The sequence below is a fragment of the Triticum urartu genome, chromosome 5, assembly GCF_003073215.2.
Source record: "Triticum urartu cultivar G1812 chromosome 5, Tu2.1, whole genome shotgun sequence".
In the NCBI taxonomy this organism is placed as follows: Eukaryota; Viridiplantae; Streptophyta; class Magnoliopsida; order Poales; family Poaceae; genus Triticum; species Triticum urartu.
The window spans coordinates 121,817,899-121,833,731 of record NC_053026.1 but is presented as its reverse complement, the minus strand read 5'-3'; the positions used below and the strand labels follow the sequence as shown (position 1 = coordinate 121,833,731).

The 15,833-nt window shown below is 46.4% G+C and overlaps 1 protein-coding gene across 1 annotated transcript; it reads left to right on the top strand.

The window, feature by feature from the left end:
- The first annotated feature begins 1,784 nt into the window (after positions 1 to 1,784).
- Positions 1,785 to 2,967, top strand: LOC125555757 (mucin-1-like). Its single transcript, XM_048718611.1, has one exon. It carries the CDS (start codon positions 1,831 to 1,833, stop codon positions 2,755 to 2,757), a length of 927 nt encoding a protein of 308 aa, XP_048574568.1. The 5' UTR covers positions 1,785 to 1,830; the 3' UTR covers positions 2,758 to 2,967.
- Positions 2,968 to 15,833: the final 12,866 nt, after the last annotated feature.

The window sequence follows — 15,833 nt, the reverse complement described above, 5'->3', positions numbered from 1 at the left end:
ATATCGAATCAAACGGGGCTTAGCGTCCTTCTTTGTAACAAGATAACTAAGGCACGATGATCCGTATGCATAATTACTTTAGAGTTAATAATGTAAGGTCTAAATTTGTTACAAGCAAAGACAATGGCAAGTAATGCTTTCTTAGTTGTGGCTAAATGCTTTTGATCATCATCCAGGCTCCTACTAGCATAAAAGGCAACGTTAAGTTTTTTTACCATCTCGCCGTCCTAGGACAGCTCCAATAGCATAATTTCTAGCATCACACGTTATCTCAAAAGGTTCATCCCACTTCGGGGGCTGGATGATGGGAGCCATAATCAGTGCATCCCTAAGCTTTTCATAAGCATGTGTACAATTCTCACCAAAAGAATATGGTACATCTTTCTGCAAGAGGCCAGTCAAAGGTTCTGAAACCTTGGAGAAATCTTTAATAAACCTCCCATAGAAACTAGCATGCCCCATAAAAGTTTGCATTCCTTTTACATCTTGGGGATAAGCTAAATTTTCTATTACCTCAATTCTCTCTCAGTCTAAATAAAACCATAACCACAATTAGACACTTTAATAGAAATCCAATTTCCATAAGTGCTCCAACTAGTTGGATTAATATTTTCTCTATGTCTTCGTTGCACACACTGTTGCAGTTCTCTATCGGTTTCTTGAGCTTGCACACTTCGTTCTTCCCCGCCTCCATACAATTGGACATTGCGTCGTCTCTATTCTCATCTCCTGTCTCAACTCTAGCAAGTAGTGTACGAACATCTAGCAAATTTCTTGCTATCAATAGATCGATGTACTCTTCATCCCAATACCAAAACTTGCATCCATCCTACACACAAGCAAACAATAAGCTACAAATTGCGACGAATCTGAAGAACAACCGAAGAAACAAGCACTCACCCCATCTTTTTTGCACTTGAAGGACACCCATCCAGGATGTTGCTCCATGGTCGAAACTCGGCGCAGCACCTGTCGCGGGTAGTGGTCACACTTGATGACCGGCAACGAGGAGCTGGCGAGCTGCTGGGCTAGGGTCGAGCCAGGCCGATGGCGATTGTGCGTAGTTGTGCCAGTGGTCGGTCGATGACTGAGCTCCGAGCGCCTAGGGAAGGAGGCCATACCGAGATGCAGTGCAGATTCGTTGCGGGGGTTGCGTGAGTCAGTACCCGTCGAATCCATCACAAACGCAATGTCGCCGATGAGAGAGGCCCAAATCCGGGTGGGTGGGGACCGTAGCGGGTCCTTCGGAGCGTCGGCGGTGGCGAGTGGTCGCCGGCGAAGGCGGGAATGGACAAGCCGGAGTAGATGCGGCGCGCGGGTAGGGTGAGAGCTGCCGAAGGGGGAGAAGATTTGTTAGTCTACCGCTCGGTGAAGAAGTATATTTAGGTGCCCGCCGAGTCAAGGAGTAATTTTTTAATCCTTTATTATAGTACAGTTTATGAGTTCGGTTAGGTGCCAATTAGAGGTGTAAAATCAAAATTTTACTTCTTTATAACTTTTTAAGGGTTCGACTAGAGATGCCCAATAAGTAACATAAATGACTAATTACTAATCTAAATTACTTCCCATTGTATCTAGCCTTAGCAACAACACCGCAATACCAATCAAACGCGCCATAATCGGAAAATGTTAGGCGATGACGATCTTGATTTACCATTGCATTAATATACCCAATAACTATGCATCCAAAATTAATGTTGTGCTTCATCCAGTTCATTCACATTTATCATCAAGGGCTAAAACGCAAAGCGACCAACCAGCCTCTCTTAATAAGAAGAGCCTTTCTCACCTTCCCATCTCACTATCCCCACCACCCCACTCGCCTGCGCAATGGCCGCCGCCACGACCGACACCAGCTCCGGCGATCACTTCGCCGGCGCTTGCGGCGTGAGCGTTGGCAGCGCGTGCTCCACCCCCTTCGTCAGCGCACCGTCCACCCCCGCCCGCGACCCGTCGTTCCATGCCGCCGCCGGCTACTGCTTCAGCGCGCCGGCGAGCCCTGCACGAGGCCCCGGTGACTGCGACTACGATTTCGACTTCGACTTCTCGTCGCAGTTTCCGTCCCCGGCCGCCGCCGCGATGTCCTCAGCCGACGAGCTCTTCCACAACGGCCAGATCCGCCCAATGCGGCTCTCCTCGTTCCTCCTCCGTCCGCAGGCGCCCCCGCCCACCGCCGACCGCCCCAACGGTGATCGGATGCCGCCGCAGGAGGCATCGTCGCCATTGGACGAGCGCGGCCGTTTCCGGAGCCGGTCGGTGCATCGCAGGTCCCGCTCAGCCTCGCCATTCCGGGCACACTGGATGTCACCGTTATCTTCGCCCGCCCCGGCGAAAGAATCCGTACGGACGCCGACATCAGCGTCACGGTCGTCGTCCTCGTCATCGACGGCGTCGTCCGGGTCGTCCTCGGCCTCGGGAAGCTGCGGCCGGTGGCGGTTCTTGAAGAAGCTCATCCATCCGTACAAGTCCGACGGCTCCAAGCACCAACGTCCACCAACGCCAGCGAGCCCCAAGACGAACTCCCCGCTGGCAGCTCCCAACAAGAACCCCACCCCGGCGATGGGTAAGCGCGGGAGGAGGAGCTCGGCGCATGAGCGGCTCTACGAGGCGAGGCGGGCAGAGGCGGAGGATATGCGGCGGCGCACGTTCCTGCCGTACCGGCAGGCGCTGCTTCTCGGCTGCCTCGGGTTTGGTTCCGGCGGTTACAGCGCCATGCACGGCTTCGCCGCCGCCACCACCGGCAAGTCCAGGTCTTGACGCCAGACCGCCGACGCCTCCATGGACCACTAGCTCACGAGTGTCAAACAAGCAATACTAGTAACTTCCCTTGTAAAGTACTGCGGTGGCAAGAAGGAATGCAGTGGAAAAAGAAGGTTGACTTGTGTATAGAAAAGGGATTATTGTTCCCTTTTGTAGTAATTTTATTGTGATGTAAGTGTGGAATTCTGAAGAACAAAATTGGTGTTTTATATGCCCCGAATGCTCCTTCTTGTTGTTCTCATACTAGTTCTCAATGTTTATGGTTCCAGGAAGCCAAGAACGAAAGTCAATGTTTATGTTTCTATACTGGGGGCGCGAGTAATTTATTTTTACATTCTCAATTTTATGTTTACTTCAGCAGCTGCGATTTTCTGTTTTGAGATTGCTGTTCTTCACGGTAGATGTTTTGCAATAACTGAAAGATAAATGGTGCACACATTTGTTGGTGAGCTTCTCCAAGAACCAGGTTGAAAGTGAAACGAATGAGAAGTGAAAGAGCAGTAACTAAACCAAGGCAAGCTTTGTTGGTGTTCCAGCCTATGTAATGATGCTGTTGTGAACTGCTCCTACATTAGTGCTTTAATTAAGGGCAGGGACACGTGACTGGAAATGACACTTCTTTCTTATTTTGTTGCTTCTTGGGTTTAGTAACATAATCATAACACCGGGATGGGAAAAATCGATGGGTAAGACCAATTCACTGTAAATCCGGGCTCTCAAACGCTCATGGACAGTGATCGGGCATTCTTCAAATCGTGTCGTCCACATCCATATCTTTTATGTCCGAACCCCTATATCCATACTATAACTAGTAGAACGACCGTACGTTGCAACGAGCTTTTGGTAAATTTTAAGATCTACCCACGGAGGTAAAATAACTAAGAATAATGTCGTCTCAACTAACTCACGTCTTTTTCTTGACAATCAGCTAACACACATCAATAATATCGAAGCCTTCCCCACCTTCGGCCCTCAGTTAATTGGACATTCACAAAAGGGCGCGCCCCAGACTTGGTCATCTACGGCGTTGCGGCAGCCGAACATCGAGTTGGACGTGGGGGTGTAGGGAAGGAAACAAGCACGCAAGCAACAACGGCATCGCGACGGGCAGTCGTGCCACGGCCTTTACCTTTTCCTGGGCAACGACCAGAGGCCACCGTGCTCCTCTGCTCTCCCTCCTCTCTTCCATGCCTGGCAGCAAGATGGGACGAGATAGACAGGAGGCAACCCCTCGAGATCTAGATCGGGTGGAGTCAGGTTTGGAAAAAAAAACTGAATCGGGAGGATTGAGGGAAGGAGATTGAAAATGAAATGGAATATAACAAATTAAAACTGAGAGAGACTAATTAGATGGTTTTATGTTTCATGAATGTGTCATGTCCAACAAACATGTTTATCCCAATTTCCAACCATTTCTTTCTATATGGCCACCAAGATGTTTTTGTTTACCCGAGCCACAGATTCCTTACAGCCCCACCCTCGAGCGAAAAATTATCTCTTCTTTCCTCATTTATCTTCTTTTGCCACTTGGTTTTTCATTATTCTCGTCATACAAGAATTGACTTGCTAGATACCTTCATCAAACTAATATGATACACTTTTACGGATCCACTAATATGAGTTCGTTATTATTTCATTACTAAAGAGGATGGAACTCTAAAATGCTAAACAACATGCTACACCAAATAATGTTAATTGATTGTATAATCAACCAATCTGATTTAGAATTATAAGATCTTAGGAATTTAATTATAGAACCGATAATGTGTTTGTGTTGATTATTATATTTGATCACTTTTGCAACCAAGATCTTCCTGATATAAGCACTCACATTTTAAAGCAGATGCAGAGTAGCAGAAACGACCATTCTCTCTTTTTTCCTTCTTCTAGAAATCCGGCAATAGACTTATGATATACTCCCTCAATATAAGTCTTTTTAAAGATTCCCCTACGGACTATATACGGAGCAAATTGAGTGAATCTACATTCTAAAGTATGTCTATATACATTTGTATGTAGTCTATAGTGTAATTTCTAAAAAGACAAATATTTAGGAACGGAGGGAGTAGACTGCCCTGTTTCCTTTAGATGTAGGGTCCTCCTTGATTATGATGTAGGGTCTCGTCCAGCCATCCAAGGCCCTCCGTCGTCACTCCCTCCACATGACTACATCTTCCTCCTTGAGTTACCACGCCTCCCGCGTCAGCCTAGGCGGCTGGGCGCCTGGTAGTTCCCGAGCGTTACTCGCCCAACCACATGATGCGCGACTCCATCACCAGCATGCCCTTGCACCACCTAATGCATGCCTCCTTCAGCGACCAACAGCGGCCACGGACGATGTCGACACGCGCTCAGCCCTCGACCACTGCTGCGTGCGCTGTCGACACGCGCTCAGCCCTCGACCACTGCTGCGTGCGCTGCTCTCCCTGCAACAGTGTATCAATTTTCTAAACGGTGTATCGATTAGCTCGGGTGTTCTACTTATGGCTGAAATAAATTATCTTTTTTTTACCCGATTGAAATTAAGTGAGTGCAAGACTACTTCACTATATCATACTACTAATCTATTCTAATTAGATTCAAAGATAATATAATAGCAAGACTCTAAAGTACCAAATTCTTTGAAAACACACATAAGAGAAACTTAGATAACTATGAACTCCGAATGCCCGAACAACGAATCAAAATTTTAGAATCTGCACAAGCATGAGCACAATTTTTTTATGGAGCCCAGGAAAGGTTTCATGGAGAACAAATATTCTATTCTACATAATGTATCACACTCCTTGGGACTTATTTATACAGTTTTTCGCTTTGCTCTGACCTAGCATGCTGACCAGCCCCCCATATTTTTGTTTTAGCTCTTTATCTCTCTGTTTTTATCTGTTCGATCAAAATATCTCGTCCTGCAAGTAATATAACAACCGGTGGGGTGCTACCCCCCAATTATTCTTCAATGAAAATGGCTTTATTAATTTTCTTCCAATTTTTATCGTTGACAACAACAGCTAACTATCATGGATACATTTCCACTTCAAACATCAAATGGTGCATATGGTTTCTACTTCAGAAACCATATGAGCTTGTTATTATACTTCTGAAACCATATGAGCTTGTTATTATACTTCTGAAACCATATGTTATGTAGTATTTATACCTTCCAATACTCATTGCCAGTTGGAACGGTCCTTTCTTAGTTCTGTGGATACTGCAATATGCAATGCTATGTCGAACTGGACATATCCATTTAGGATTGCCCTTAGTTTATAGCACACTCTCAACATACTTGCAATAGTTATAAAGTCTCGGCCCAAAGATGGTAATGAAGTGAAAAGGAAAAAAACAGCACACATATAATAACCTAGTTGTAGGGTCCATGCATAAAAAAATAAACATATTCATTGATAATATGAAACATAATGTATATGAAAATTAGTCACCATGTATCAGACCGCAAACACAATAGTAGTACATGGATGGTGTTAATATTACCTTTTATTAAAAGAAAGACTGCAACATGATATATAAAATGACCAAGCAGTAGAACTGATGGCCAAACTTCTCAAAATTCTAGTAAGGAAATTTTGGGCAATCCTAAAAAAATTAAACAAGGCAGCAGCTAGTCATTTGCAATGCTTGATTGTACATGATACCTTGCCCTTTTACAATGTTATTCTTATCTGAATCCACGAAGACACTATCCGATCCTCTGTAGTGGTAAACCATGTCTTCTTCTCATCACGTGCTGTCAATCCTGCAAAAGATACATATAAATATCTCTCTCTCTCTCTTTTACAGTGTGTGTGTGGTGTGTGGACCTGATATTTAAAGGTAACAAATTAGGCTTGTTCAAAAGACTATTGTTCTCTTGTTAAGTTCCTTTGCATGTACCTACTATAGATAAGTTCATGCCATCAGACATGAAAAGGTTAAAGAATCCGCAATAGTACTAACGCATAAACCTTCCATATGAGAGCACAAAAATAGATGCAGATTAAGAAAATTTACATTTGCAGCAAAAGCTATGAGAGCACAAAGAACATCATTCCGCCAGTACTTCTATAGTCTATTTTGCTTAAGTATTCCTTGGGTACAGAAGATATTATCAATCAGACCATCATCAGTACTTCTATAGTCTATTTTGCTTAAGCATTCCTTCCGTACAGAAATTTTTAGCAATCAGACCACATGAAAAACTTAATGATGACAAAGTAGCACACCTTGGCGGACCAAATACAACAGAGCAACTCTATGTATCTCCTCCAACAAACCAAACTAAACACCACGATGCAAGCACATGAGAAATACTTAATATAGGGAGGAATCTGTAGAGGAACCTAAATAACATCCTTAATTGCCTTAAACCCTGAACTACTGCAAAAAAAACATTTATGTAACACGTTAGGTGAGAATAGTGGGAGCACCATGATTTGGTCATGATTCGGAAACTGATAGAGATGCTGTAGTCAAGTTCAATGAATGTCTGACCTGGTCGAGAGGTCCTATATATGCTCCGAGAACAAAACCTGTGTGCCAAAAATAAATACAGTAAAGATGAACACCAGTTTTTTCTGATCAAACCAGGCATAAACCTCTTGTAAAACAACCTTCTCGTTGTTTGATGTCCGCAGGAACTCGGTGACAGTGCAAGACACGCTCATAGCTATGCCATATATACCAAGCAAGCAACATGTATGGAGGAGGAGGGGGACGCACCAGTATCGCATAACCTTGCACGCAGCGCACTTCTTGCTGCTGGTGCTGGGGATGCCGCAGGCGTAGCACGAAATTGATTGTGTCCTTCGGCTCCAGCCTAGTGAAGTCGACCGCAACTTCGGCCGCTGACTGCTAGCTCGCCTACCAGGCATGACCTGAACGCCATCTGACTCTGCTAGAGTGTTAGAGGAGGCGCCCGACCATGTCCCCAACGCACCAGCAGCCTCCCCAGCTCTTGGTCATCACTCACGACCCTCCACCACCACGGCGCTCCTCTTCGTTCTCCAACCATGCCGCCAGCCCGTCACACACATCAAATGCCCCACCAACATCGCCCCTGTCAGCCGCTCTAAATCTCGATTTTGATCTACAAAAAGAAGGGTGAGCGAGAAACGAGAAGTGATGGCATGGGAATCTCTGATGTCGAGGACGACACGGAGATTAGATGAGACATTCCCGTGACTTCCATCCGGCTACCTGCTGCTTGCCGCCGTCATCCCACTGCTGCGCCGCGTGTCTCTCCCACGCTGTTGCTGCTATCAGGAGGAGGGACGAGGGAGAGGAGGATTGGGGCGGCGGCGGCGACATCATGTGTGTTTTTTCTTTCCTAACAATTGTGCATCGGGCTTGTATGAAAGGGGAGGAGGAACGGGTGGGGTAGACTGTTTTTTGAGGCCTTATTCTGGCAGGAAATCGGTAAATTCCCAAAATGAGACGTGGGCTATGTTTGGAAAATATCGATCGAAGGTGGCGAGATCCTTCCTTCGATGGAACGAACGAAACCAAACGAAGGACTTAGAGACGTACCATCACCGCCGCAGACTCCTCATTTAGGAGTGGAGATAAATTACGTGATTGAATCTTTCTTCTTTTTGTGTGGGGGAATTACGTGATTGAATCATCACATGCAAAATCAGGAGGTGGGAAAAATGGGTGGGGCGTGCGCTGGGGGAGACCTTCGATTGATGGGGTGGGGCGTACGAAGTGAAGAGAATAATTACCATATTCAAAATTTCCTGAGTTATGGCCTTACCATACCTGGATTGATTTATTACTATAATTATCATATTTGAGATTTATGAGTTTATAGCCTTACCATACGTGGATTAATTGTGATTGATTACCATAAATACGTTGGGTATTGCCAGCCAGACGAGAAAAGAGGAAAACCGGTGGGAGGGGAGGTGGTGGGAGGTTGGACGAAGAAAAACCAGACGAAAAAAACCAGACAAAAAAAAACCAGATGAAAGTGGTGGGACTATTCAACCAACTCGTCCATTAGGAGTAGAGATATGCAACGTCGATGAAACTACGTAGATCAGCTCCGGACATAGAAATTACACAATAGTTCTCCAAAAGATCCATCAAAGTTTACACAAACGACAGAGAACTATATACTACATCTAAAACTTGAAATTAAAATCAACTTCACCACTTTCAGGCCGGCCCTTTCCCCTTTTGGTCGCCGGCATAGCTGTACCTATCGTCGGCTGGTGGAGGATCGTCCGATTCGTCAGAGGAGGAGCCGTCGTCATGAGGAGGCGTCGATGATGACGAGGCCCTTCAGGCGCTGGACGGACCGGTCTTGCTAGCGCCTGAGCTTGGCTAGCCGAGTCGCCTTCTCCAACACCTCCCACTCGGAGTGCTTGATGGCAAGCCGAAGACAAAGAGCATAGGCGTTCTTCCGGCGGAGCCGCCGAGCGTTCGTCTCCGTCGTTGTAAGCGACCGGCGGTAGACCCACGCGAGGAGTCGCTGGTCCACGTCGGGCTCCGCCGGTAACTCGCGCCGGCGGCGGACAGAGCTCCCCACAGCCTCCGTCTCCCTTGCCCGCTGCCTCTCACGATGAGCGGCGTGCGCCTCTGACTCCGGCATGCGCGCCCGGGCCGGCGGGGCAGGCACAAGCACCCACCGTTGTCCACGAGGGGGAGCAGCAGCCGGCGGGCGAGGGGACGGCGTGGGGAAGCAGCAGCTGGCAGGGCGATGGGACGGCGTGCGGGAGGCACCGATTGCGCTGGCCGCTTGTCGGAGCTGCCCATGGGTCGGGAGGCTGCAGATCCTGAGCTGCCCCCGTTGTCCGCCTTGGACCACTCCAAGGCGATGCGGAGGGCAAGCTCATACCCTGGATCCACCTCGTCGTCAGAGCGGCTGTCGAAGCTTGACATTGCGTCGGATTCGATCGGAATCGGTACGGGAAGAGGAGAGGACGGAGCGAGAGAGAAGAGTGAGTGAGCTAGAGTTTCAGACCGAGGATGTCGATGAGGGTTTTTATGGGACATCCGTGGGGTCGGTGGTGGGCCGGGCTTGTCAGGCAGACACGCCCGGGCATACCCGGGCCACCCCATATTCGCTCCATATTTGGGCTGGATATGAGGGTGTCGGTCAGTCTGAGCGTTTGAGACCCGTTGGAGACGTCCGTCTAGGTAAAAAAAACATGACCGTACAGTGACCGAGTAGCCCGCCCGGACGTGTGAGGCGACTTTAAAAGGTCCGGCTGTAGATGCTCTAAGATTGCATATATCTCAAATTTTACTACTGCCTCTATTACTCCCTCTATTATATAAGACATTTTAGAAAACGAAATGTGTATATGGCAACCGTGTGGCAGATTGCGAAACTGCCACACGCATCCAACGCCATCAATTCTCTCTCGATTTCCTTCCTTTTCCGCACGACCTCCTGATTTCTTTCCTTTCCCTCACGTCCTCCCCGATTTTATCGGGTACACCCGCTCGTGCCTTCCTAATTTTCGTGATCGTCATTTATGGCCCCACATGCCTTCTCGATTTTCAGCAAAAATAATGCTTAGACTAGGATTTGATCTTTGGTCTGCAGGTAATTAACAATGGGAGCTAACCACCTCACCTATGACACTCATTGTTGAACATTCTAAGGGAAATACTGTTTTTGACATGTTTTCGCCTTTAATATGTTAGCACTGAAAAACTTTTTATTTCAAGCATCATGGTAACTTTGATCATTGGGAATAAATTTGTTGAACCCGCCCCCCCCCCCCCCCCCCCCCCGGTAATTTCTGTAAATAGCACGATAACATTCACGCCATAGACCTGATAGTTTAGATACAAACGTCGTGGTAACTTTAACCATTGGGGAAAACAAATGTGAAAAGATACCTGATAATTTATGTGTAAATAGATGGTAATATACATAGCGCACATCTGATAACTGAGGTAGAAGCACCATGGTAACTTTGACCGTAGGGAATTTTTTTTGAAAAGATACTCCGGTATCTTCTGTGTAAATAGCACGGTAGTATACCTCCCTCCCCTGGCATTTTTATGTGTAAATAGTATGAAAGCATATGCACTGCGATAACTAAACACCATGATAAATTTTTGACCCGTGGAGGGGGGGGGGGATTTGTTGCTGAAACATATCCCTGATAAATTTTGTGTAAATAGCATGATATTTTAAGCACTGTGGGCTTGATAGGTTAACTAGAATTAGCATGACAACTTTTTTCCCCGGGAAAAAGTTGTTCAAAACATCCCTAATATTTTTTGTGTAAATAACATGATAATATAAGCACCGCATAACCGATAACTTGCAATATAAACATGATGGTAACTTTTTTACCAAAGGAAAATATATAAGTTGTTAAAAACATACACTTGCCTCGCGCGTGGGCCTCTTGGATGAACACAACACATGGCGTGCCACGGGAAAGTCACATAATGTTTAGTGTCATGAGGGGCACATGTGCTATAGGCGTGATAAGTTACGCAAAAACATCATGGTAATTTTTAACCTATGGAAAAAGCTACCGAAACACACCCAAATTTTTAGGTGCAAGTACCATGATAATATACGAACCGTAGACTCGGTAACTCATGTACAATCCCCCATGGTAAATTTGAACGGGGGGAGGTTGATGTACATATACCCTGATAACTTATGTGTAAGTACCACGGTATTTTACACATCGAAGACCTTATTGTTGGAAATATGCCCTAGAGGCAATAATAAAAGCATTATTATTATATTTCCTTGTTCATGATAATTGTCTTTATTCATGCTATAATTGTGTTATCCGGAAATCGTAATACATGTGTGAATAATAGACACCAACATGTCCCTAGTAAGCCTCTAGTTGACTAGCTCGTTGATCAACAGATAGTCATGGTTTCCTAACTATGGACATTGGATGTCATTGATAACGAGATCACATCATTAGGAGAATGATGTGATGGACAAGACCCAATCCTAAACATAGCACAAGGTCGTATAGTTCGTTTGCTAGAGTTTTCCAATGTCAAGTATCTTTTCCTTAGACCATGAGATCGTGTAACTCCCGAATACCGTAGGAGTGCTTTGGGTGTACCAAACGTCACAACGTAACTGGGTGACTATAAAGGTATACTACGGGTATCTCCGAAAGTGTCTGTTGGGTTGACACGGATCAAGACTGCGATTTGTCACTCCATATGACGGAGAGGTATCACTAGGCCCACTCGGTAATGCATCATCATAATGAGCTCAAAGTGACCAAGTGTCTGGTCATAGGATCATGCATTACGGTACGAGTAAAGTGACTTGCCGGTAACGAGATTGAACGAGGTATTGGGATACCGACGATCGCATCTCGGGCAAGTAACATACCGATTGACAAAGGGAATTGTATACGGGGTTGCTTGAATCCTCGACATCGTGGTTCATCCGATGAGATCATCGAGGAGCATGTGGGAGCCAACATGGGTATCCAGATCCCGCTGTTGGTTATTGGCCGGAGAGTCGTCTCGGTCATGTCTACATGTCTCCCGAACCCGTAGGGTCTACACACTTAAGGTTCGGTGACGCTAGGGTTGTAGGGATATGTATATGTAGTAACCCGAATGTTGTTCGGAGTCTCGGATGAGATCCCGGACGTCACGAGGAGTTCCAGAATGGTCCGGAGGTAAAGAATTATATATAGGAAGTGCTATTTCGGGCATCGGGACAAGTTTCGGGGTCACCGGTATTGTACCGGGACCACCGGAAGGGTCCCGGGGGTCCACCGGGTGGGGCCACCTGTCCCGGGGGGGCACATGGGCTGTAAGGGGTGCGCCTTGGCCTACATGGGCCAAGGGCACCAGCCCCAAGAGGCCCATGCGCCTAGGGTTTCAAGGAGGGAAGAGTCCCAAAGGGGGAAGGCACCCCTAGGTGCCTTGGGGAGGAGGGATTCCTCCCCTTGGCTGCACCCCCCTAGGAGATTAGATCTCCTAGGGCCGGCGCCCGCCCCCCCCCCCTTGGCCCTCCTATATATAGTGGGGAGATGAAGGACTTCTTACCTTGATCTTTGGTGCCTCCCTCTCCCTCTCCAACACCTCCTCCTCCTCCATAGTGCTTGGCGAAGCCCTGCCGGAGTACTGCAGCTCCATCAACACCACGCCGTCATGCTGCTGCTGGAGCCATCTCCCTCAACCTCTCCTTCCCCCTTGCTGGATCAAGAAGAAGGAGAGGTTACGCTGACCGTACGTGTGTTGAACGCGGAGGTGCCGTCCGTTCGGCGCTAGGATCTCCGGTGATTTGGATCACGTCGAGTACGCCTTCCTCATCCCCGTTCTTTGAATGCTTCCGCGCGTGATCTACAAAGGTATGTAGATGCAATCCGACTACTCGTTGCTAGATGAACTCCTAGATGGATCTTGGTGAAACCGTAGGAAATTTTTTGTTTTTCTGCAACGTTCCCCAACAGTGGTATCAGAGCTAGGTCTATGCGTAGTTCTCTTGCACGAGTAGAACACAATTTGTTGTGGGCGTAGATGTTGTCAACTTTCTTGCCGCTACTAGTCTTATCTTGCTTCAACGGTATTGTGGGATGAAGCGGCCCGGACCAACCTTACACGTACGCTTACGTGAGATCGGTTCCACCGACTAACATGCACAAGTTGCATAAGGTGGCTGGCGGGTGTCTGTCTCTCCTACTTTAGTTGGAGCGGATTCGATGAAAAGGGTCCTTATGAAGGGTAAATAGAAGTTGACAAATCACATTTTGGCTTTCACGTAGGTAAGAAAACGTTCTTGCTAGAACCCTACTTCAGCCACGTAAAACTTGCAGCAACAATTAGAGGACGTCTAACTTGTTTTGCGGCAAGTGCTTTGTGATATGATATGGCCAAAGTTGTGATGAATGATGAATGATCTATATGTGATGTATGAGATGTTCATGCTATTGTAATAGGAATCACGACTTGCATGTCGATGAGTATGACAACCGGCAGGAGCCATAGGAGTTGTCTTTATTTTTTGTATGACCTGCGTGTCACTGAGAAACGCCATGTAAATTACTTTACTTTATTGCTAAACGCGTTAGCCATAGTAGTAGAAGTAATAGTTGGCGAGCAACTTCATGAAGACACAATGATGGAGATCATGATGATGGAGATCATGGTGTCATGCCGGTGACAAGATGATCATGGAGCCCCAAGATGGAGATCAAAGGAGCTATGTGATATTGGCCATATCATGTCACTATTATTATTTGATTGCATGTGATGTTTATCATGTTTTTCATCTTGTTTACTTAGAACGACGGTAGTAAATAAGATGATCCCTCATAATAATTTCAAGAAAGTGTTTCCCCTAACTGTGCACCGTTGCGACAGTTCGTTGTTTCGAAGCACCACGTGATGATCGGGTGTGATAGATTCTAACGTTCACATACAACGGGTGTAAGACAGATTTACACATGCAAAACACTTAGGTTGACTTGACGAGTCTAGCATGTACAGACATGGCCTCGGAACACAGAAGACCGAAAGGTTGAGCATGAGTCGTATAGAAGATACGATCAACATGAAGATGTTCACCGACGTTGACTAGTCCGTCTCACGTGATGATCGGACACGGCCTAGTTAACTCGGATCATGTTATACTTAGATGACTGGAGGGATGTCTATCTAAGTGGGAGTTCATTGAATAATTTGATTAGATGAACTTAATTATCATGAACTTAGTCTAAAATGTTTACAATATGTCTTGTAGATCAAATGGCCAACGTAGTCCTCAACTTCAACGCGTTCCTAGAGAAAACCAAGCTGAAAGACGATGGCAGCAACTACACGGACTGGGTCCGGAACCTGAGGATCATCCTCATAGCTGCCAAGAAAGATTATGTCCTACAAGCACCGCTAGGTGACGCACCTGTTCTCCCTGCAGAACAAGACGTTATGAACGCCTGGCAGGCACGTACCGATGACTACTCCCTCGTTCAGTGCGGCATGCTTTACAGCTTAGAGCCGGGGCTCCAAAAGCGTTTTGAGAGACACAGAGCATATGAGATGTTCGAAGAGCTGAAAATGGTTTTTCAAGCTCATGCCCGGGTTGAGAGATATGAAGTCTCCGACAAATTCTTCAGCTGTAAGATGGAGGAAAATAGTTCTGTCAGTGAGCACATACTCACAATGTCTGGGTTACATAACCGCTTGACTCAGCTGGGAGTTAATCTCCCGGATGACGCGATCATTGACAGAATCCTCCAGTCGCTTCCACCGAGCTACAAGAGCTTTGTGATGAACTTCAATATGCAGGGGATGGAAAAGACCATTCCTGAAGTATTTGCAATGCTGAAATCAGGAGAGGTAGAAGTCAAAAAGGAACATCAAGTGTTGATGGTGAATAAAACCACTAAGTTCAAGAAAGGCAAGGGTAAGAAAACCTTCAAGAAAGACGGCAAGGGAGTTGCCGCGCCCGGCAAGCAAGCTGCCGGGAAGAAGCCAAAGAATGGACCCAAGCCCGAGACTGAGTGCTTTTATTGCAAGGAAAGTGGTCACTGGAAGCGGAACTGCCCCAAATACTTAGCGGACAAGAAGGCCGGCAAAACAAAAGGTATATGTGATATACACGTAATTGATGTGTACCTTACCAGTACTCGTAGTAGCTCCTGGGTATTTGATACCGGTGCAGTTGCTCACATTTGTAACTCAAAGCAGGAGCTGCGGAATAAGCGGAGACTGGCGAAGGACGAGGTGACGATGCGCGTCGGGAATGGTTCCAAGGTCGATGTGATCGCCGTCGGCACGCTGCCTCTTCATTTACCTACGGGATTAGTTTTAAACCTCAATAATTGTTATTTAGTGCCAAGTTTGAGCATGAACATTGTATCAGGATCTCGTTTAATTCGAGATGGCTACTCATTTAAATCCGAGAATAATGGTTGTTCTATTTATATGAGAGATATGTTTTATGGTCATGCTCCGATGGTAAATGGTTTATTCTTAATGAATCTCGAGCGTATTGCTACACATATTCATAGTGTGAATACCAAAAGATGTAAGATTGATAATGATAGTCCCACATACTTGTGGCACTGCCGCCTTGGTCACATATGTGTCAAACGCATGAAGAAGCTCCATGCTGA

Excerpts from the sequence above, each read along its gene's own strand:
- LOC125555757 (XM_048718611.1), top strand. The coding sequence starts at position 1,831 with ATGGCCGCCGCCACGACCGACACCAGCTCCGGCGATCACTTCGCCGGC.